Source organism: Neovison vison, chromosome 9 (assembly GCF_020171115.1).
Source record: "Neovison vison isolate M4711 chromosome 9, ASM_NN_V1, whole genome shotgun sequence".
NCBI lineage: Eukaryota > Metazoa > Chordata > Mammalia > Carnivora > Mustelidae > Neogale > Neogale vison.
The window spans coordinates 84,719,902-84,744,645 of NC_058099.1; the positions used below are offsets into that span (position 1 = coordinate 84,719,902).

General features: G+C 45.1%; 1 protein-coding gene across 6 annotated transcripts in view; it reads left to right on the top strand.

Moving 5' to 3' along the window:
• Positions 1-4,174: 4,174 nt before the first annotated feature.
• PRUNE2 (prune homolog 2 with BCH domain) overlaps positions 4,175-24,744 on the top strand; it is a 256,469-nt gene continuing 235,899 nt past the window's right edge. For all 6 annotated transcript variants that reach the window (XM_044265862.1, XM_044265859.1, XM_044265857.1 and 3 more), the window contains exon 1: positions 4,175-4,349. In XM_044265862.1, the coding sequence (XP_044121797.1) occupies positions 4,314-4,349 (36 nt within the window). In that variant the 5' untranslated portion in view covers positions 4,175-4,313. The remainder of the gene's footprint in view (positions 4,350-24,744) is intronic.

The window sequence follows — 24,744 nt, forward strand, 5'->3', positions numbered from 1 at the left end:
GGCTTAACCCACTGAACCACCCAGCATCCCCCGGATCTTGTCTTTTACATCACAGGTGAGGGGTAATACCCATCTAAGTGTAGTTGACGATCCATAAAGCTGAAGGAATGAATGATGAAGAGCTGAGCCCTAGCCCTGCTTTGAAGGAGCTCTGTTAGCTCAAGCAGAATATTGAACTACTCTGGGTCTTGTTACTTGCACAGTAAAATAATAATATAGAATTAGATGATCCCTATAGTCTTCCTTTTCCCAGCACTACCTTTATTAGTGTGCTTGGGCTGCTTAAATGAAGTGCCATAAATCAACAGGTAAAACAACAGACAGTTATTTTTCCCAGTTCTGGAGGCCAGGAAGTCCAAGACCAAGGTGTTGTCTGATTTGGTTCCTGGTGAGAATCCTCCTCCTGGCTTGTAGACAGCTCCTTCTTGCCATATCCTCAGCTGCTAGAGAGAGAAAGTGTGAGAGCGCTGGTCCTTCTTCCTCTTCTTATAAGGACACCAATTCCATCATGGGCAATCTACCTTTATGACCTCATCAAAACCTAATTACCTCCCAAAGGCTCTGCGTCCTAATACCATGACTTTGGGGGGTTAGGGATTTGACATATGAATTTTGGAAGACAGTTTAGTCCGTAACAACCATTCTATGAATCTACTCAAGATAATTAGCTACAAAATAAAGAAATCCCAGATAGGGGTCTCAATGGGAGGAGACTAGGAGTCAAGAAACCTGAGAATGAAGAGGAGTAAAGGAAAGGATTGTTTTATTAACCAGAGCAAAGGATGTGATTGAGAAGAGGAATCGATTTTGGGTTTAGATGCAAATCCTTGAGTTATGCTGATAGCACTTGGATCAGAAGGAGGGAATTTGATGGAGGCCTTTTCAGAGATGGAGGACATTGGACTTGGGAACTATTTGGCCACAAGGGGTAGGAGAAAGTTATAGATCGTAGCGGACTCTACATTTTGTGCCTGAGTGATAGGGGAATGCGAATTCAGCAGCAGTTCCCAACAGTGACTAGAGAATTATCTGATGAACTTTTAAAAAATACTGATACCTGGCCTTCTCCCAAGATGATTTAATTCAGGGTTTTTGGAATTGGGGCTGGAGCAGCAGTATTTTTCAAAGACCCCAGGCAAACCCACTGTGCAGTTTCTAATTAGAGTTCGTTAAAGGCATAGATTTCTGGCTGCTGTGGAGTGATAAAATACTGAGGATTGAAAGGTGATAGCCACCAAATAACTTGGGGTGTGGATTGTATGGTATGTAGATTATGGCTTCCCAAAGATGCCTACAATCTAATCGTTAAAACCTGTGCATATGTTAAGTTACATGGCAAAGAAGAATGAAAGTTGTTAATCAACTGACCTTAAAACAAGGAGATTATCCTTGTTTATCCTAATAGATGCAATGTAATCACAAGGGTCCCTAAAAAGAGAAACAGAAAGGTAGAGGAAGAGAGTCAGAGGGAAAGGTGGCTATGGAAGAGTAGTCAGAAAGTTGCAACATTATTTGCTTTGAAGACAGAGGAAGGTACGTCCAATCAAGAAATGCAGGCTGCTGGGGCACCTGGGTGGCTCAGTGGGTTAAAGCCTCTGCTTTTGGCTCAGGTCATGATCTCAGGGTCCTGGGATCGAGCCCCACATCGGGCTTTTCTGCTCAGCAGGGAGCCTGCTTCCTCCTCCTCTCTCTCTCCCTGCCTGCCTCTCTGCCTACTTGTGCTCTCTTAATCTCTCTCTCTGTCAAATAAACAAATAAATAAAAATCTTAAAAAATAAAAAAAGAAATGGGGACTGCTTCTAGAAACTGGGGAAGCCAAAAAAAAAAAAAAAAAAAAAGATTCTGCCCTAGTGCTTCTAGAAAGGAATGTAGCGGAGTGCAATTTGGTTGACCTTAAAGCTTTATTTTAGCCTGGTGAGAACTGTGTCAAACTTCTAACCTACCCAACAATAAATTCAAGTTACTCCATGCCACTGAGTGTGTGGTCTCTGATACGAGTAGTTCATTCAGGAAGTCCTCTTGGAGGAGATACATTTTGATGAACTGTTACGTAGGTACATTGTTGACGGAGGAAAAACTCTTAGATGTTAGAATTTAAATCCATCAAATTTTAAAGAAATTCTCCAGGCTGTATAATAGCTACCCAGAATGTTTAAAATCAAAAGTCAAAGAAATAAAACTGTTTTGTGATTGTCACTAAATTCCTCGATGGAGTCAGAGGCAAGAGATTCTGGGGAATTTTTCTCAGCAGTGTTACTTGAATTGTGATCAACTTCCCTGATTTAAAGGCTGACAAAACACTTGTTTTACCTGGATGGTTTTAAATTACTTGAGTCAGCAAAGAAACAGATAGAATCTGCAGCTTCCACACAGCTCATCACCTGAATGTAAACTGGAACTTAATATTCCTATCACTCTCCTTTAATCAGATTTGTAGACTCTGCTGATGGTTTGTCATTGGGTCCTCCTGAATGAAAAATAATTGGATAATCACACACACACACACACAGGGTGCCAAAAACCTTCCATATGTACATTTAGTTATTAAAGTACTTTTATTGAGGATTTCTGTATCACATGGCCTGTGTTAGGGACTCATCCATGAATGTGACAGGCAAAGTCCTTGTTCTAATGGAGCTCACAGCCTGGAGGAGAACACATACAAGTAATCGAGTAAGTTACAGTAGAATAGAAAATATAGATTGGCATAGCAGAACAGGGGTGGGCGACTGACTCGCTGTGGGGGCAGGAAAGGAGGAGTAGGTTGGGCTTGGAGGGGCTTCCTGTAGAAGATAATTTCTAAGTAGCATCAGCAAACCCTGGGAGACCATTAAAAATGGGAATTCTCGGGTGTGTTAAACCAGACCTATTAAGCCTGAAATCCTGGGGATGAAACACCAAAATCTGTGTTTTAATAGATCTCTGAGGGGTTCAGATCTATGCTAAAGTCTGAGAATCAGATGATCATATCTGGGCTGCACGTTAGAATCAGCTGGAGACTCTCACATCGTTGCTGTTGTTGTGGTCCTTCTCCCGGAGACACTGAACTCTTTGGTCCAGGATAGAACCTGGGAATCAGTATTTTTAAAACCCTGGGTGTGAAGGTTGAGACCACATCTTCAAGCTGACTAGCTGAAGCCTGAGTTAGCCAGGCAGTGAGGGCTGGTGAGAGGGCAGGAAAGTATTATAGCCCAGATGTGAGAGAAAGCCCAAGATTCCTGGGATTTGATAAGGCTGGGGAACACACACAAGGAAACTTCATGGCTTAAGATAAGGATCATAGTTATATATTTGTTTATTGTAGTACTTCTTAAACTTTAATGTGCATAGAAATTATCTGAGGCTCTGGTAGAAACACAGACCCTTACGCAGTAGGAAGGTTCTGTCGCCCCAGCGCCTCCTGATCAGAGAGCAGATGGGGACCGCAGCACGATGTAACTATGCTTCAGCCCAGGGCCAACATAAGGGCACCTAGCCGGGGTGAATTGCAGATGCCTGCTGCTGGATGGGTGTGTTTTGAGGGTAAGGAGGAGAGATGCATCCAAGCACAACCTCCCAGCCTGCTCTTCTGATTATTTTCCATCAAGGTCGCACTGCTTTTAGCTCAGCAGTAACCCTCCAACCCCCAATCTAGCTGAATGCATCCCCTGGCCAGGTCCGCAGAGCCAGCTCATTAAGTGACCGCTGGAGCTCTCTGTAACGTGCCAGCCAGCCAGGGAGGCGCTGGTCGGGGGGTGGGGGTCTTTCCGGGGACCTCTGTTCCCCTCTCTCACTTCCCACCTCGCCTGGCTGACAGCGGCGGTGCCTGCGGCAGAACCTCTCTTTGCAGCAGCCCCTCGCACTTGGCTCGCACTTCTGGGCGCTGTCCATGGTTGCAGCATCTTTCCGCGCGCCACGTCAGGAGGCCGCAGCGGGGCCCTGCGATTGGCGGAGGAGCCCCTCGCCATCCTCCCAACACCCCCGCCCTCGCGCGGTGCCCCGGGCCCCGGCCCGGAGTCCCGGCCCCGCAGGCAGGCGCGTGCCAGTGCCCGCGCGAGGCGCGCCCTGGGGCTCCCGGGCGGCACACCCACTTTCCTTATTAGGGCAGAGTCAGACGCACAGAGCCGGTGGCGGGGGCGCGAGGGTGGGGCGGGGAGCCCTGGGAGGCGACAGCCGAGGGCGCAGCCACAGCCTCAGCCGCCTCTGAGCGGCAGGAGGGAGCAGCGGTCGCTGCGCTCCGCCGGCCAGTTTCCCGAGACCCCGCTTCTCTCCGCGGGCAGAGATCTTTCTCTACGCCTCGCCGGGTACGCCTAGTCCAAACCTCTCGCGGAGACATGGAAGAATTTTTGCAACGCGCCAAATCTAAACTGGTAAGTTAGGGGAGCAACGTTATGTGCGTGTGTCTCTGTGTGTGTGTGTGCGCGCCTGGGTGTGCGTATCTGTGTGTGTGTGTGTGTGTGTGTGTGTGTGCGCGCGCGCGCACGCTGATGAAGAGGAAAGGGCATTGCAGCAGAGAAGGAAGAAACAACTTTGCCACTTAGTTGTCAGGGTATGAGGGCTATTCCCTGGAAAGAATCTCTGGAACTCTGGTCGTTTACAGCAGGCAGTTTGTATCCAGAATCCTTGCCCGCCCACAGACAGGCAGAGTGCTGAGCTGGGGGTCGTCGACCTGGCAGAAGTTGGGTCCTGTGTGTCTAGCTTTGGTTCGTTTGGTCTGAGGCTGGAGAGAGGTAGAGCCAAACTGCAGTTTGCTTCTGAAGGCGAGAGGGTTAATGGGTGTGGTGCTCCTTTCAAAAACGAGCCCTGCCTTCTGCAGATGCAGTTACCTCTAAGTGTAAAGGGGAGGGGAGAAAATCCCTTAGAACTGTGCTTTTAGCTGGAGGTGGTGGCAAAGCGTAAGAAAGGAAGTTAGGGTGCTGGCTGGGAAGGATGTGCCAGGCAAAGGCAGAGTTTACCCAGGCATCCCTCACAAAGAGCTTGCTCCAGTGCAGGAGTAAGGGACGTGCTGGCGTGAATCATGCGTCTCCCAGTCCCTGTTCAGATCTGTAATTTGGGCAGAGGCAGAAGGGGAAACCCCAACTGTTGCTGATGATGTGGGGTTTGCCAGACTATTGTTCTCCTGGGAGGAGACCAGCTCGTTGGCCCGGTACAACTGTACCACTGTCCAAAGAGCGAACTGTGATTTTATTGTGTGTGTTGACAGTTGCTACATATTCTGGAACAACAGATTCCAGCAGCTTCCTAATTCCAAACTATCTTGGCTCTCCAGCATAGCGGTAATGCACATAATGGAAATGTTTCTGTTTCAACACTTAGGAAAAAGCCTCTGCTCATTTACAAGCAATATCTTTAATGAACAGTGAAATTACCTTTCCTGGGCCTGGCATAGGAGGAAATGCATGATTTATGATTCCTTTAACCTTTAAACCTTCATAGAAGACAAAATACAAAGTCTGCATTAAGGTGACATCTTCATCACATGGCAGGATATTTGCAAGATTATTATCATCATGGATTTATGCTTGCACAACAAAGGGAGAGTAGACCCAAGTGTGATTCTTACAGTGATTTAACTCTATCTTTTAAAAGACCGTCAGAGTTGATTACTGCTAATGTAAGTAATTTGTTTTGTACTGTAAGCCTCCTGGAGAGTCAACTGTCGGTGGGGATTTAGAATTGAGAAAGTTGGTGGTCGTTTCTGTGTGTATGGCTGACCCCCTTATAGTTTTACTTGAGCACAAAAAGGAAAGTCGATCATGCCAACTTATTTACTTATTTATTTATTTTGTTGGTGGATGAAAATGAATAGCCATCATAGATATGTGCAGGTATAGGCTGCACCTGTGTTCCACACCTCAAACATGTATTTTAACAATAAACATATAGATTGTGGGGTCTGATGTGAGCAAGAGATTTGCCTCCTTTCTGAAGAACGATTGCTGGAACAGAAAAATTTCCTATTTCAGAGCAATCCGTTCAAACTAATGGGTAAGTTAATTTACCAAGTCCCTTCACTAGCTGAGCACTTTGCTCTACACTATTAAAAAAAAGACAGGAGAAAGAAGCGGTTGCTTGAGATACTGTTCCTGGTTCCCTATGTTAGCCAGAAGGACAATTACTGCTAATTTGTTTTTCTCGAAATAGGTTTCTTTTCAGAGATCACAGTTGGTTTTTCATAGCCACAGAAAAGGTGTTTTGGTCACTTTTGGTGTCCTATTTCTCCTGACAAATGATATTTTCTAGGTAAATAAAATTTTTACTTAATTTGCAATATTAACTATCATAGTAGATAACCTTTTGTTTTAGAGGATAATCTTTGTTTTGGAGAAAAATATCAAGTCAATTATTATGACATTCATTTGTGAGAAGTATATTCATAGTAAATTAGTACTGTTTAAAAGAAACAGGCTAGTACTTTGGAGAACATTTTAAGGAAAAGAAAATCATGCTGGCTTTCATTTAGGCCCAATTACACCAGAATTAGTTAGAATTTAGAAAACTGCTTAAGCTGTTTTCAGTCAGAAGTTAATATAGGCTTATCTGCATGAAAAGTCTAGCTGGCAAGGCTTTTTCCTACCTACTTGACTTCTTGGTTCGATATTCTGTAGTCATGATGTGTATCTTTTAATAGTTTGGAGTAGTCAGTGTTCTTTCCAAAGTCCTAACATAACCTCACCATCGTTGGAACCAGCTCATTCCAATAGACAAAAGACATTTTAAATTGCAACATGGAGTAACTCTTAGTCATGGATAAGATTTCCAATGATCAAAACTTTGGAGAAAGTGTGCATCATTTTTCCTCCAGACTAGGAGCATTTATTATTTATTTGTCATTGTGAGGAGAGAAGAAGCTCCCCCATTCTAGGCCAGGCCCTGGTGTGGATCAGAAATCTTTGAAGGGGGAGAAATGCTTTTGGATTTTTATTGAGCAGTTTGGAGCTTATTTCTGTTGAAACTGGGGAAACACACAGTTCACTCTGCTCCTGTGGACCCTTAAGCTGAGGCAGATTCACTGGCATAATCCCAGCCCTCTCTCCCCTAGGTCTCTCCTTCTGATACGTACCCTTCATCCTGACAATATGCTGTATTTAAAAGAAATGGCAAAAGCAGATCCCAAGTGTGACCTCAGTGGGATCCCTCCTGGTACTCAAATGCTTCTCTGGGGTCCTGCTTTCTACCTGGTCAGGACCGGCTCGGGTACCTACGTCTTCTTGATAACCATCACTGATGGTGGGGGTCAGCAAGGGAGGTAGTCCCTTACTCCAAGCGTGGTCTCCCCAAATGTCACCTTCTTGACAAATAGGAATGACAAATAGGAAATTAATGCAATGATTATTAAACAAGACAGTAGAGTAAGCAGTATGAGAGCAAGACGGCCGAGACAGAAGAGATGCTGACCAAAGAAAGGGAGGGCAATGCTTTTTACCTGCGGGCATTCCCCTGATGAGAGCACTCGGCTATGTTTCCGGTTCAGACCCCACTGCTAGGACCGCAAATGAAAAACACATTTTCTTTTTCTCCTGCCAGTGCCCACCTAGCTTTTCTTCCACCTGCCCATTCAGAGCTCAAATAGGGACAGAGATCAAATCCTGTAGTTCCAGCCTTGTCCTGAAGTTTTAGCTATGCTTTTATTTTTAGTTTTGCCATTTCTAACGGTGGTGTCTTTGTTATTCGTTGTAGCATTTCTATGGTAGAAAAATTGATGAAGGGAGGGAAAGAGGGTTCCCCGCCCGCTCTACGCTGTGATTTGGGAAATATCCTCCCCTCTCACAGGGGTCAGCTCAGGAAAATATTCAGGCCAAGACCACCTCATAGTGGCAGTAAATGGTCTAAGTTCCCATGAACTTTGGGAGGAAGAAATGAAATTAATGAAGCATCAGGGTTCCAGCTGGTGGGAAGCCAAGGTCCCCATACTTGCCTACTGAGCCTCTCCCACTGCCTGGACACCAGCAGCTGGTGCAATTCAAGCAGCTGCTAATGGATGGGGAGGAGGGGTCACTGCCATCCACGTGCCCTAAGATGTAGAACACTAGACAGCCTTGGGTGTTGGGTTGGAGAAGTGTCAGCTGCCGCTGGAAGGATCCAGAGCACATCCATGTCTCAGGAATGCTGTTTTCAAAGAGAGGGTGGGGACAGGGTCGCCACTACAGTCCGAGGAATGCATCTGTTCCCTTCCGCAGGGACAGCTGCAGGTGAGGAGCTCTGTTCCGCAGCGAGTATTAGTCACCACGTGGAGGGACTCGTACACGAGTGAAATTCCACATGACCCAAATGGCAACTTAGACTCTCTGGTATGTGGCATAGGGACCAAGAAAACACATTCAGAAGTCTAAATGAGCAGGCACATTCGAGTTATAGAGGCGGGGGGGGGGGGTGTGTTAAAAAGAAAGAAAAACACTGCAGCCTGTCTGCAGAGTCATCGTCTTGATTGGAAGTTGGAGGAATATATTCCTGATTCCTTTACGGGAAGGAAAGTGGGACTCGTCCATAAAAAGCCTCTCTAAAGTGACTGTTGCAGATACTTTGGAAGGGCTGCCCTGGTGAGGACTAGTAGGGATGGATGGAGCCCCTGTCTGAGCAGTTTCTTTTGGAGAACTGAGCTGATCACAGACCAGGGGATCAGCTCCCCACTAGCAGCGAGGTGCACTTGAGACTTTGCCTGAGCGTTGGTGAGCAGGAAGGAGACCAGGAATCCAAAGCACTTCTGTGAATGTGGTACCCTCCCCCCACCCTTCAGAGAGAAGAATCCTTGATTTCTTTAGCCCCAGAGCCAGCTCAGACCAAGGGCTGTAGATTATCCAGCCCCAGGGGCTTTGGAGAAGAGTTGGGCTTTTTCAGTGTAAATCTCACAGTGGATTGGTCTGCCTCAAAGGTAAAAAGAATTAGTCACTGCTACTCAGCACCTTGGGTCTTGGAGGACGTGATTAGGTGAGCAAGGAAACCGTTTAATTAGTGACTTGGGAATATTTGATGTTAACCAGATAAAAAGATGAGAGCTTTGGTATAACATGTTTATTTCTATTTGTAGCATTTATTTGGGCAGATATTAACATTGTTTGGGGTTTGGTGTGCTGGTCTAGAGAGCTCTTGTAGGCAGTGGTGGCATGGTGATGCAGAGATCACTCTTCCTGTACATGCACTCCTCCCTGGAGTGCTAGCTGAGCAGAGAAAAGGGTGAGGGGCAACTACCTGTGTTTGGATGAAGGCTGCAAAAATGGAAAGAACATCTGCGGTCCAGAGAGGTGAAGTACATGGTGTTGCCTTGGCCACTGATTCTGTTTGGACCCTGGGGTTTATGGGAGAGTCATAGAGTATGGAGTCACCTTTGTAGAGAAACCGGGAAGGGGCAGGACTAACATAGTCAGGAGGCAGCATTCAGATGGAGTTTGATATGACTGATACCCTCTGGGCTTGAGCAGTACACACCCTGCACAATTGTACATGGTTTCCCTGCCCCAGGTCTCAAGAGTAGCCTACTCAGAACCTCTGACAATGTGCCAGGTGCATTTCTATCTGAGCCCTGTGGCTTTGGGCTTTGGTTTCCAGGGAAAGGTAATCTTTTTCTTAAGAGATCTTGGGAGGCAAAGTGGGTACTAGATTGCTCTGAAAAATTCAACCTACAAAGTCTGGGTTGGAAAAAATAAGTTGACAACACTGTCTTAGTTTTGTTTGTTTGTTTGTTTTGTTTTGTTTTAGGTTTTAAGAAAATTTATTTGTCTTGGGTGCCTGGGTGGCTCAGTGGGTTAAAGCCTCTGCCTTCAGCTCAGGTCATGATCTCAGGGTCCTGGGATTGAGTCCCGCATCGGGCTCTCTGCTCAGCGGGGAGCCTGCTTCCCCCTTCTCTCTGTCTGCCTCTCTGCCTACTTGTGATCTCTCTCTCTCTCTGTGTCAAATAAATAAATAAAATTTAAAAAAATTATTTGACACAGAGAGAGAGAGAGAACAAGTAGGGGGAGCAGCAGGCAGAGGGAGAAGCAGATTCCCCTCTGAGCAAGGAGCCCAATGCAGGACTTGATCCCAGGACCCTGGCATCATGACCTGAGCCAAAGGCAGACACTTAACCGACTGAGCCACCCAGGCATCCCTTTATTGGAATATTTCTGACTCACAGATATTTTAAATTTTCAACCAGTCCTTATGGAAGAGAAGAGCAAGGCCAACACTGAACCAACTGAGCCATCCAGGTGTCCCTGGTCTTGGGTTTTTAGTCTAACAAATGGGATAATGATACCCACTTTGCAGATTTGTTGTAAAGCCAAAATACTACCGCAGCAGTCCTCAGCACAGAACCTGGAACGGTGGCTGCTTCCCTCCATTTGCCCCAGCCTGTAGTTCTGTGCAGTTTCTTATCTCACCCAATGGCACTATTATCCACCCAGTTTCTCCAGCTGGAAACTTCCTTCTCCTCCACCCCCTTCCCACCCATCTTATCCCAGACATCCCTAAGTCATCCGGATGACTGCAGTGGTGGGCTCGCCAGTCTCCAGTAAACCGCTCTCCCACTGCTGCCCGGGAGATTGTTGTGAAAGCACCGTTTGCAGCTCTGTACGCCTCAGGACCCTTCTCTTGCTCTGAGGAAAACAGACAGCACTTGCAGCATGACCTTGGGATCTGACCCAGGGTGCGGCTCGGCGTCTTCGGGCTTCTCCTCCTCCGTGGCATAAGTAACTCCCACCCTTTCTTCAGAGGAGAAGGGACCTCTCCCTGAAGGACCTCTTCTCTCTCTACCTCCTCCACTTCATGACTCCACGTTGGGTTTTGCGGTAATGATTTTAGATCACTTACTGCAACTTGTCATTCTGTCTCTCCTGGGGATGTTTGTTTGATTAATCGGGGTAAAACAACAGGTGTCTGTCTATTGGATTTTGTTCACCATTGTATAGCAGGGCCTGGTGCAGTGCCCGATGTTTAGGAAGTTGTTTGTTTTGGCAGTTAATCCTGCCGTATTATCATTAATCAAGTACAAGAGCCTTCCAATTATGGCACCTGGAGAGTTTTTCACCCATTGCTCCGTTTGGCTGTTCTGTTTGGTGTGCCGGTGTCCAGATCAGCCTGAGTGGTATATATCAGTCACTTTGATGACGCGATCCCGGCAGCAGATGGCACAAGCCTCATGGGTCACCAGATGAGGGACTCCCTCTATCCGCACAAAGATTGTTCTCACATTGCACAACTTGTACTTGGCCGTCTCTGGTGCAAAGCAATACTTGGTTATCACAGATCAGACAGAAATTCTCTTTGGTCTCGTCAATGCTGATGACCTCCCAAAAACAGCAGAGTAGGCTCTCAGTTTGGCCCTTGTAGTTGATCTTAATGAACTGCTACATGCGGATCTTCTCTCTCATCTCTTGTCAGGGAGTCCTTAAGTCGGTTCCTTAGAAAGAGGCGAGGGAGGACATCCTCTCAACCTGTGGGGACCAGGAGGTGGATGACGAGCAAACACCCGTCAGTTGTTCCAGCATTCTGGGCTTGGGGGCCGCAGCTGGCTTCAGGTGATTCTTGGGACCGTGAGCCATGCCTGTGCTGGTCCCAAAATCATAACCCCTTATAGTGGCTCAATAAAAATGAAAAAGTGGACGGACACGTGCAGACTCCAAGTGATCAGAGTCTGAAGGAGGGCTAACCACAGTCTGCGCAAACCTACGCTGGTTTTCCTAGAAACAGGGGAGAAACATTAAGATCAAGGAGTGCTGTCCTGCACTTTGCACAAAGTCTATATTTCATACAAAATGTTACTGCAAACGAATGAGGCTAGTTTTTATGCATTACTGTTGGGAATCTGCAAATACTGGTTGAATTTAAGCGGGAGTGGATTGGTGAGAAGCAAGGAAGGGAATGGGTCACTAAAAGCCTCTGCAAACCACATTGGATAGATCAGCAAATGGAGCTGATTCACGCCATAGATCCTCCTCTGTGAGGTTCAAAGACTAGAAATTGCTCTTCCCCAATCCCAGCTACCACACCAGGTACACGCAGCCGATTCTGCTTCCTCTGGGGTAGTACTAATGGCATGAGAGAGACTGGCAGGGAAGCTTTTCAGAGTCCTGGAGAGGAAAGGTGCAGGCATTCCAGATTAGTCTCATTAGTATTTCTGTCCAACCCTGACCCTGCAGATCTCGTGCATGGGATCAGCCCATGCACTGTCCTGAAGCAGACCCCTCATCCGACCAGTGCGCTGTTTGTCGTAGAGCTGTGCCCACGGTCCTCCACTTCATCGAACTCTCAGGGGTGTGACCAGACTTTCCTGGGTACTCTTACTAGCCTGTGATGCAAGAGTCTTTTAGAAATCGTGGTGTCCAGAAAAATTGCATATCTTTGGCTCCATGCATTTTCTATTTCTAGCTTTGGCTGCCAGGAAGCTCAAAGCTATGTTGATGCTTACTCCTTAGCCTAGTATTTCTATAGTACATTTTTCTTATTTTTATTGCTTAGCTTCTACCTTGTTATACTTGTTTTAATGTGTGTGTGGGTGGTTTTTTGGTTTTTTTTTTTTTTTTTTTGCTAAGTTTGTATGGTGTTTTTTTGTTTTGTTTTGTTCCTTTTTTTGTTTGTTTTTTTGCAAGCAGCTTATCATTTTGAACGCTGGCAAGAATAAAAACATACATTTTACAATAATGTCTATGATCATGAACTTGTTTGGGCAACAGGTCTGGTGTAATTTAGAGTTTATCTACTCACCTTTGGGAATTAGCTTTTTTCATGATTGCAAATACTGTGTGGGAGCTTCAAAACATGTAGTTGAAATTAGATATCAATCAACACAATCAAAACTGTATCTTTGCTGTCATCCTTAAAGACCAGTACCTTCCCTGGATAAGCAGTAATCTCACATTCCTGTACCTGAGCCCATAACCTGGAGTCCAGGATGCAGTCCATAGTAGAAGCTGCCAGGCCTAAGCAGGAAAGTCTGGGAAGAATTTCGTTGAGCATTTTTAGATTTGAAGGAAACTTGGAGATCCTTTTGTCTTCCTCATCACTTCTTTCCCTTAAATGCATTTTGGCATGGTGGCTGATGATGTGAGCATGATGCCCAATTTCAAAGCCTGACTTTGCCATTTTGATGTACTCGTCAGACGACCTTAGTTACTAAGCCTTGCTGAGTCTTGGTTTTCTCACCTATAAAATGAGAACAACAGTCGGGGTGCCTGGGTGGCTCAGTGGGTTAAGCCTCTGCCTTCTGTTCAGGTCATAATCTCGGAGTCCTGGGATGGAGCCCCATATCCGGCTCTCTGCTCAGCGGGGAGCCTGCTTCCCCCCCACCCCGCCTGCCTCTCTGCCCATTTGTGATCTCTCTGTCAAATAAATAAATAAACAAAATCTTTTTTAAAAATTTTTTTAAAATGAGAACAATAGTAGCACCTCCTCTTAGGGCCGTTGCAGGTGTGAATGTCCTAAAATGAGAATATGCTCTCCACCCATCTAGCTGAACAGTATAAAGTAATAAAAACACGAAAGAGACCACTGGTGGACAAGAGAGCCAGGAAGCCCTACTGACATTTCATAGAAACAGGAATAGTTCTTAATTCTTAGCTTTTTTTAGTTCACCTAAAATTTGGTGAACTGTCTTCCCTCTAAGAAATCTGTCTTCCCTCCAAGAAATCTGTTTTTTTCACTGAATGTCCACAATGGTCTTGCGAGGTGGGTATGATTCTCCTTTTGCAGTTGAGGAAACTGAGCTTTAGGGAGTCAGGAAGTTGGCCCACGTTCTCATTGCCAGTGAAAAACAGAGCTAGAGTTCGCTCCCAGACCAGCCGCCTCCAATTCTAGGACTCCCTTCTTATAGTCTCCAGTGCTTCTGCCCACCTGATCTCCCAGAACACTTAATTCCCTTTAAATGAAAAGTGAACAACTTGACAGGTTTATAGGGGGATTGGATGGTAAGTCCTCTTTGACCCGAGAGAGGTTTATTTCTTCGTGGTGACCGTTTTATATGAAAAACCCTCAGACAACTGAGTCATCAACGAATGTTATTGAGAACAGAAAAATATGTGGCTCGGCTAGCTCTGATTTGGTTGGACAAGCTGGGAGACACTGCTCACCGCGTACCCGTGTGAAAGGAATATGAAAGATTGATAAACTAGTTGGAACATTGGCATGCGACTGGCTTTTACCGTGGTCAGAAATACTGTGGGAATTTCATGAATTTTTAATAAAGAGAATGCATCTCAAAAAGAGTTTGCAGTTGTCCCTTACTTACCATCAAGACGGTTGACCCAACTTTTGGTTTGACGGATGTCTTCGTAGCTGTGAGTCTGTTGCTGGAGGCCTTAAGGAGGCCCTTCAGACTGACTGATCAGTCTACAGTAGGGTGACTCACTGCAGTGATACAGCTAGCGAGGAGAAGAGCTGGAGTCGGGCCACAGCTCCCAGTGGTGCCAAGCCTGGTTCTTGCTCCTGAGTCTGCCCGCTTAGCCACGCCCCTGAAAGCTGCAGGTTATACCCCGGACACATGTAGGAGTGAAGGAAAGGGGAGGAGCGAGAAAAGAAGGGAGGTGCAGGAGGAATTGGAAGGAGCTAGAAGAAAAGAGAAGGAGAAAAGGAATTTGGGGGGAGGACACAGGGAGAAATCATGAGGCATGGGAGAACATCCTTCCAAAACCCAGGTTGCAATGAGTTGCAAGCCCAGCACTGCCTGTTTCTGGAATTTACTCATCTGGTGGCATCAGCCAACCCTTAGTCTCCTGGAGGGTGGAATTGCACAGGAGCAGCTTTCCTTTAGGCAGCCAGAACTGATGACTGAAAACACACACACACACACACACACACACACACACAAGTGTTGCTCTGCCAGAAAAAGATGAGCTTGTGCCATTTGCAACAATATGGATGGACCTAGAGGGTGTTACTCTAAGTGAAAGAGGTCAGGCTGAGAAAGACAAATATTGTATGATTTCACTCATGTGCGAGAACCAAAAAACAGAACTAGAGAACTAGTGAATAAACAAACCCAAAGCGGACTCAGGCCTGTCAATACAGAGAACAAACTGGTGGTTGCCAGAGGGAAGGGGGTTGGAGGGATGAACAAAATGAGTGGAGGGGAGTGGGAGGCACAGGCTTCCAGCTATGGGATGAACAAGTCAGGGGAGTAAAAGACACAGCGCGGGGTCGATGGTCCGTGATACCGTAATAACATTGTGTGGCGACAGACGTAAGCGGTGAGCGCAGAGTAAGGTTTAGACTCGTCGAATCAGTGTGTTGTACACCTGCAATTAATGTAACGTGGCATGTCCACTAGACTCAAATAAAGACATTAAAAAAAAATAAACATAGCTTTAAAGTTAGTTCTTTCCTCACAGGAAATCCCCCAAACTCTATCTCTGAGCCTATTTGTGAGGTTACATCTGTAAAACACTCAGGAGCAATGCTGGGACACAGGAGGGACCCACGAATGTTAACCGTCATCCCCATCACCGTCATCATCCCCATCCCCATCATCCCCATCACTTAGTTTGAGCTTTGACAAAATAGTCACAAGCTTGATTTTCTCAGAGCGCTGTGACGGAGGAAGAGGTTGCCTAACAATGTAATTGCTGCTAACTTACAAGGGAGGGAAGTGCACAAACAAAACCAAAATCAAACGGAACCTATCAGAAGCAGACCCAGGCGCTCCATTAGTGCCACTCCACCTGGGGCAGTCGTCAAGTACATTGTACGTCAAGTACATTGCTGATGTTCGCAGTGACAACCCTGTGTCATCAAGGAGGAAAGATCATTAAAGCTCACTGTTCTGTGTAAGGAGAGAGGTAGGACGTGCAAGCAGTTTCAGAAAAATTTCCAGTTCAGATCATTCAAATAGAAAAAAAAAATAGAAAGGAATTGTCACGTGGACGGCCGGCTTTGGTTGTCTGCAAAAGTGGCTGGCACAGGAGACCTCATTCTTGTGGGAAGCTAGATATGTGAAATGTCATGGTTTTTATAACAAGGGATCATGAGTCAGGAGGGAGGGCGATGGTGCTAAAAATGTGAGCCTGATGTGAGGAGGCAGAAATAGGCCTGTGGCATGTAGAAGATACAAGAAAGCCCGCTCCCCGCTCCCATCCCAAGTTGAGAACTAAATCTTGCTCTGGACTCCACAAAAAAGTTGCAGCAGGGGCCATGAACCTGTCCAAAATTCCTTAAAAATGGCCCAAGAGGGAGGGGTACCTGCTGATGGTTTTTCAGTTATTGGAAAGGTTTTTGTGGGACAGTTCCCATTCGCAGAAACCATTTCTTTCCCTCACTCAATAACAACAACAAAACCAAAAAACCAAACAAACTCCAGGACTTTAGAGTAAGTGGCTTGGAAAAAAAAAAAAAAGATATCCATCCATTCAATAAGATCCAATTATTTCGCTGTGAAAAGTATCTATCAACTAATCAGAGAGTACAAAAGGGAAATGTGCATGCTTGTGTCTTGCTCCCCAAAATGGAAAAGAAGAGTGAAGCCTGAAGTTCATTCTGAATGTAGATGCGTCTTTGTTCGTCTTTGCACACTTCGTACACATTTCCCCCAGCAAGTGGCCGGTGGGGCCGGCCAGACCAGCACCTGGCTCTGGGAAGACAGAAGTGTCGTGACAGGTGCACAGATCAAGTCGCTCCCCTGCCACGGGTATGTCTGAGAGGACACATGCCTGTCTGCTCCCCAGGAAGGCAGTGTCGCTGGGCCCTTCTCCAGGGAGGCAAGGGGGCAAGTCTCTCACGCCCCCCAAACTCTCTGCTTCTTTTTCTTTCCATTTCTATTGAGAAATAATTGACAGCCTGATGTTTTGATTTACTATATTGTAGAAGGATTACCATGATCGATTCAGCTAATGTACATTTTCTTTTATTGATAAAGAAAAAGAAAAGAAAGAATAAAAGAATAAAGGAGGAAGATTTCTCCTTGTGGTGAGAACTCTTAGGGTTGACTCTCTTACTGACTTTTCTGTATATGGTGTGGCAGTATTAGCTGTAGTCATGACGTTGTACGTTATTACAACTCCCAGAGCCGCCGCCTTATGGAGCGTGGGATACTTTCAGGGAAAGGTGAATGGTAGTTCAACTGATTTTTGTGGACTAATACAAGCTGAAACTTTGGTTCATATTTTGTTTTATCTTTTGAGTATTTACCAAGCTCATTGGAGGGAACTTCTTTGGTTTTCTTTCTTTCTCCTCCTCCTCCTCCTCTTCCTCCTCCTCCTCTTCTTCTTCTTCTTTTTATAAAATTTTATTTATTTATTTGACAGAGATAGAGAGAGAGAACAAGCAGGGGAAGCAGCAGGCAGAGGGAGAAGCATGCTCCCCCCTGAGCAAGGAGCCTGGTGTGGGACTCGATCCCCCCACCCCAGGATCATGACCTGAGCTGAAGGCAGATGCTTAACGAACTGAGCCATCCAAGTGCTCTGGTTTTCTTTCTTTTTAGATTGTAGGCAAATAGAAGCATGGTCTTAGGAAATGCATACGGGTCATAGGAAAAGATAAACGGGAGGGAGAATTTCATTCTCTCGTGGAATATTTCTTCTATTATTGAATGGTGACTTTGTTTTGTGAGACCCTCACATAATAAAGCCAGGCACGAACGAAGCAGTTTGCTTGGTCTGTAACTGATCGTGTGCTTGCCACTTGGCTGCTATCCCTGGAGTGTGGCCTGAAGCTCTCGCTCTCTTGGCTCCACTCTAAAAACATCCAGACAGAAACTCGCTGTGGGTGATGCAGATCAAAATACCATCCCAGAACTGGCTTTTAAAACACTTTGAAAATTTCATTAGGCTTCCAACGTATTAGGTCATTCTGAGCCTCATGGGGGGACAAGCATATTTCTCACTTCTGTGGAATTATTTCATGCCAAAATAGCCTTCTGACCAAGCATAACATTGCTGTAAAAACCAGTTCACAGTGGTAGTTTCAGATGCCAGCATTTACATAGCTTTGATGACTCTTGTAAACACTGAGCCATGCTTATTACTACTGGCCCCTTCGTTGGACTTCTGCTTTCAGTACGGTTTATATTCAGCCGCTCCGATCACTGTGTCACACTAGACATACCCTGACCCGTCACTTCGGAGAATGGTGTGGACACGGGCATCAGGATTTAGCCATAGTCTGTTGTTAGTGATTTCTTGCTTTGGAACTGTCAGCTACTTTGATCGCAGACCTTTACAGGTCAGACTCTTGCGGAAGCCCAGATCTTTAACGTGGAAACAAATGACTTTATGCTTTGTCTGTTTCACCCTCCTGGTATGAGGTGTCAGGTTTCATTCATTTATAAAATAATAAGTAAATGTTAAAGCAAATTTGGGAAATGGAGGGAAGCTAAAAAGTGAACCATAAAGGAAATAAAAATTAAAATCATCCACTTTTTTTTAAGGGAGGTGGGGAATAGGGTCAGAGGGAAAGGGAGAGAGAGAATCTCAAGCAGGCTCCAGACCTAGTACAGAGCCTGGCACAAGGCTCCATCTCTGAGATGGACCCTGAGATGGACACTGAGATGATGACCTGAGCCAAAATCAAGAGTCAGACTCTTAACTGAATGAGCCACCCAGGCACCCCAGAAATTACCCACTTTCATTCCAGTGTGACTGTTGGCAATAGTTTGGCAAGGAGTTTTCTTCGTCTTTCTTTTCTGTGCATAGGATCAAGATAGGATATTCATACATTTCAGTGCCCTGATTTTTTATTTTACTTAACATTATTCATTAACTATGTCCCTATATTATTGAATTATATTCCAAATAAGCATCTTAAATCATAGCATACAGTGTAATAAAGAAGATATACGATGGTTAAACATTTTGTTCACCCCTCCTATTTTTTTGCATTTTTAATTACACTGTAACAAACATCTCTGTAGTAAAAATCTTTCTATCTTGTGTAGGACAATGTCCTTAAAATAGTTTTTCAAAAATGTAATTATTGGAGCAAAAGGTATATTCTTTTTTTAAAAAGATCTAAATAGTTTGAAGTTTTAAGTTGATGAATCTTTCCAAATTGATTTCTGGATGAAATCCACCCCCTTTCAAGACCCAGAGAGGTTCTGAAAGGTTAACCTGTTCTTTAGAACATTGTATAGGCATAGATTTCAGATCTCTTGACACAAAGGTCTGTGCTCCTGAAAAGTTTGAGAGGCTGTACGGTACAGCAGGAAGAGCGCCATGCTAATTTGAGAAATACGGATGTAGTCCACAGTGGGCTCTGCGCTCAGCAAGGAGTCTTCTTGTCCCTCTCCTTCCACCCCTTCCCCCCTTGTGCTTGGGCAATCTCTCTCTCTCAAGAGAATATGGATCTGAGCAAATAATCTGAAGCCGCCTTGCTCCTGAATTAAGATGATCATAGCACAAATTATACCACACCAGTTAGAGCTCTTATTTGAAACCATGAAGTCGAATCTGACCAGAAAGGCTACATGGTTCCTTTTTTCTTTCCCCCACATCCTCTGTTTCAAAAGGATTGAGCTTGTTGGCACCTGGGTGGCTCAGTGGGTTAAGCCTCCACCTTCAGCTCAGGTCATGGTCTCAGGGTCTTGGGATGGAGCCCTGCATGGGTCTCTCTGCTCAGCAGGGAGCCATCTCCACACACACCCCCTGCCTGCCTCTCTGCCTATTTGTGATCTCTCTCTCTCTCTGTCAAGTAAATAAATAAAATCTTAAAAAAAAAAAAAAGAAAGGATTGCGCTTTATGACCCAGTGACTAGTCAGACTAGTCACAGTAGTGAACAGTATTGCCTGGTGTGGTCATTCAAGACATACTGTTGCACTTCATAACTTCTCTCACCTGTGTGGTCTTACTCGGTCCCCCGTGGGTAGGACGTATGTCATTATAGTTACACCACAGATGAGAAGAACAAGACCAGGCAGGTGAAATCCAGCCTCGCCCAAGCACACACAACCAGTAAGTGGCACAGCTGGATGCACAGGGTCTGTGTCTTCTGATTCCCAGCCCTTGTTTCCAGCAGTATCTATGAACTAAGAACTGGTTCTCACTTTCAAAAGATGGGTTGAAGTTCTCGTTGAGAGTTTGATGTTTTGGATTCATCTCCATAAAAGAAAATGGCCCAGTAAGAATACAGGCAATTTTCCAAGTGGAAAATACCCAAAGGTGAAACACAGTTGTCCTGAAGCTGTGTCTCAGGAAGCACACAGGAGAGCAAATCTGCTGGGCTTTGGAGTTTTCGTGCGGTGGGTTCTGATGAATAGTTTGCAAGTGTGAGATGAATGATTGTGCCGTTGGTGGAAACATGCGGAGCTCCACAGGTGCTGTGAGGCCAAGTGTCATGTGCGATGAGAAGGAGGAACCTTCGAGGCGGGTCTTTGGAGGGCCTGTGGGCATCGTCCCACGTGCTGTAATGGGACAGCAGGTGACTGGATGCTGCTTGGATTGACTCCAGCCTCAGAGTTCCAACCAATGAGGGGAAGAGCATTTAATTGCCTATAATCCAAGATCTTTCCCTGCTACAGATGAGGTATAATTCTGCCAATTCTCTCTCTTTCGCTCTTCATCCCCCTACCCTATTCCTACTATTTCCCTATTTGGTTCATATTTATTAACTGGCCAAAGACCTAAATGCCTCCCACATTGATGCAATAGGGAGTAATTTTAGCACGGTGCAGTGTAATGTTGTCTAAGCTAAATTCTTCTCTTTCAAAAAGACTCTCACTAAGAAACACATATATTTCTGGACCAGCATTTTGTATAGCCGTATCATGATGGAGGCCACATGACCGCTAAGTTCAGTGTGCACAGAGGTTAAGAGGCATTGGACACATTTGCCTATGAATAGATGTCCCAGGTGGCCTGTGTTTTCTGATCTTCCTTCCAAAAGAGGAAGCACTCAGTTCGCACTGAGGAAAAAGTAAAACAGCCAGCCATTACTGGAAGGAAATTTAAGGGAATGGAGCTCAAGTTTCTGTATTAATAAAAATCTCAGGGGGACCTGGGTGGCTCAGTGGGTTAAGCCGCTGCCTTCGGCTCAGGTCATGATCTCGGGGTCCTGGGATCGAGTCCCGCATCAGGCTCTCTGCTCAGCAGGGAGCCTGCTTCCTCCTCTCTCTCTCTCTCTGCCTGCCTCTCTGCCTACTTGTGATCTCTCTCTGTCAAATAAATAAATAAAATCTTTAAAAATAAAATAAAATAAAAATCTCAGGTATCTAGGACACCAGCTGTCTTGAAAGCCTAACATGATTTTTTTTTTTCTGGTGAGAAATCTATTGTCTACAGAAGATTTGTATATAGTACAGTAATTCCTTTACGGAAGTCATGTTGAGAAACTTTAATATATGTGGAGGAAAATACAGTTGGGATGGTATTTTCTTGTGAGTGTTGGGATGGGAATGAAAAATCAGTGACTCTGAGAATCTTACTGTGTAGATGTTAAATCATGCACATCTGCTAAATAATTAGCATGTTGTGGGGCAGAAGGTTCTGGAAGTAAATCCTCATGGGCCCCAACTCCTAGCTATCCAACTCCTTTGTGAGTATACATCTGCTTCTTTAAAATACAAAAGAACAGAGAACATGGAGGACCAAATAGGAACATTCAGATTAAGCTGATGTCTTGGTATGACTGATATCCCTGACTGGGCCTTCTCTCTGCCTCAGTTTTCTCAAAACGTCTTTATCCTGCTTTTTACCCCTAGGCACTTAACTGTCAGCAAAACCTTCCCTTGGCCAGCAAGCAAGGGTAGAATTTACATATTTTACTTCATTTGACTTTCATAGCAATTCTCTGAGACAGACATTATTATGCCTAATACATAAAGGGGGAAACTGAGGCTCAAGAAATCAAGTGATTTGATGTAGGTCACCTAACTAACTAATGCATGTTAGAGCTAAATTTCTGGTATTCTTTACCTCAGAGCCTCAACTTGCATTTTTCACTCATCAGGGGGCACAATACAGTGACTTTCAGGAGGGGTGGGCATGACAGCCGCAGTTCTCAAACTTTCATGTCACAGGATCTGGGGATCCTGTTAGGATGCAGATTCTGATTCAGTATCATGTGTTGTGGGGGGTCGTGGGAGCCTGCCCTTCTGACATGTTCTCAGTTGATGCTTCTGCTGCTGGTTCCCAGGCCAGAGTTTGAGTAGTGAGGCTCCAGAGTGCAAGGCTGAGGGGAAGAAGGCCCTGTTCATGGCTTTTCTCAGGGGACAATGGAATCTAGAGAGGGGTGCCCCCAAATGTAATGTAAAGAGGACGTGCTGCCTTCCAGCACTTTCCTTCGGGCAGCAGTGCGATCCCATCACAATGTGACAGAGATGCACGTTGAGCATTGGGCCAGTTCCTAAGACGTTAAAAATCTAAGGCAAAGACCAGCATAAAAACAGACACATAAATCAATGGAACAGAATAGAGAACCCAGAAATGGACCTCAACTCTATGGTCAACTAATATTCAACAAAGCAGAGAAGAGTAGCCAATGGGAAAAGGATAGTCTATTCAATAAATGGTGCTGGGAAAATTGGACAGCTTCATGCAGAAGAAATAAGACTGTACCATTCTCTTCCACCACACACAAAAGTCAACTCAAAATGGATGGAAGACCTAAATGTGAGACAGGAATCCATCAAAATCCTAGAGGAGAACACAGACAGTAACCTCTTCCACCTGAGCAGCAGCAATTTCTCTAAAGGCAAGGGAAATAAAAGACACGTCTGTTTAGCAAGATATGTCTCTAAAGGCAAGGGAAACAAAAGCAAAAATGGACTATCAAGTCTTCATCAAGATAAAAAGATTCTGCATGGCAAGGGGAACAGTCAACAAAACAAAAAGGCAACCTACCCAATGGAAGAAGATAGTTGCAAATGACAAAGCAGATAAAGGGCTGGTATCTAAGATCTATAAAGAAATTATCAAATTCAACAGCCAAAAAAACAAATAACCCAGTCAAGAAATGGGGAGAAGACATGAACAGACACTTCTCCATTGAAGACATCCAGTTGGTCAACAGATACATGGAAAAATGCTCTGCATCACTTATCATCAGGGAAATACAAATCAAAACCACAATGAGATACCACCTTACACCAGCAGAATGGCTAAAATTGACAAGACAGGGAAGAACAAGTGTTGGTGAGGATATGGAGAATGGGGAACCCTCTTACACTATTAGTGGGAATGCAAGCTGGTACAGCCACTTTGGAAAACAGTATGGAGGTTCCTTAGGAAGTTAAAAATAGAGCTACGCTATGACCCAGCAATTGCACTACTGGGTATTTACCCAAAGATACAGATATATAATGAAAAGAAGGGGCACCTGCACCCCAATGTTCATATAGCAGCAATGTCCACAATAGCCAAACTGTGGAGGGAGCTGAGATGTCTTTCAACATATGACTAGATAAAGAAGATACGGTTCATATATACAATAGAATATTACTCAGTCATCAGAAAGAATGGATACATACCATTTACATCAACATAGATAGGACCAAAGGGGATTATGCTTAGTGAAATAAGTTAGGCAGAGAAAGACAATTATCATGTGGTTTCCTTTGTATGTGGAATATAAGGAATAGCACAGAGGACCATAGAGGAAGGGAGGGAAAAGTGAATGAGAAGAAATCAGACGGGGAGACAAACCCTGGGAGACTCTTGACTCCCGGAAACAAACTGCGGGTTTGTGGAAAGGGAGGAGAGTGGGGGATGGGCTAACTGGGTGATGAGCATTAAGGAGGGCATGTGATGTGATGAGCACTGGGTGTTAAACACGACTCATGAATCACTGAACACCACACCAAAAACTAATAATGTACTGCGTGCTGGCTAATTGAGTTTAAAGAAAAAAAGAAAAAAAAATCTAGGTGAAGAAAGCTGTCTTTAGTGCTCGTATTTCAGGTGACAGAAGAAGAATCCCTCTGTAGTTGCACCACAATGACAGCCGTCGGTTCTAATAACTCGCAAGACAGGCCATGTACATCATGCCCGTTTCTAGTATGTGTTGCTGTTAAAATGATCTAATATTCCTTATGCTTTGCCCGAACGAAACACTGGGGCCTCATGGCGTGGGTTCACAGTGCCTGGCAGAGGTGGAGGGGACCATGAGTAAATAGGTTATTGGGCTTTAGGGAGGGAGAAGAAGGAGAAACCTGAAGGAAGTGACAGTGTCTTAGGAAGTACAGGGCTCTTCACCAGGTCCTTTGAATTATTTCAGGAAGGTCTTTTCCCCAAGGACTTGCTGCAGGAAACAATGTTTGAATCAAACTTCCCCCAATGTCTGGTCTCTGTCTCTTTGACTACAGTATTTTTAATGTTTCTTGTCCTTATTTAATATCATCTTTCAGGCAGTACTTTAACATCTGGATGCTGATTTGCTTTCTGTTTCATTGTTGTTGCTTCTCCCCACTGTTGTCCGTGCCCATTTGTACAGGATGCTCTGTTACCGACTGACGTTGTTCCTTTATTATTTATGCCCTTCTTCCTTTGTTGATGGCTTTTGCTTAGTCACCCTGCTTCTCTGATGTGCTCTTTGTTCACACTCTATTTCCTACAGCCCCTTTACCCTTGTCCAATTCCTTTATCCTTAATACAGAATTCTGTTTCTCTCAATACAGCGGAGAGCCCAGAGTGGCTTGTGGAACCTCACGTTGTTTGGGGATGCTTGGCGGCATCTTTGAGCATTTAGGCATCGTTTTAGGGTCCTGTTTTGTCTCAGTCACCTTTCACCAGGTCATGCTGCTGTAGCAAAAAATCCCCAGTGTCGGGGGCTTTCAATGACAAAGGTGTATTTCTCACTGGTGTTAGAGGTTGCTGAAGGTCAGCTGCGACTCCAAGAGCCTTCCTTCCTTGTTCTGGGATGCGGGCTACTGTGTCTGT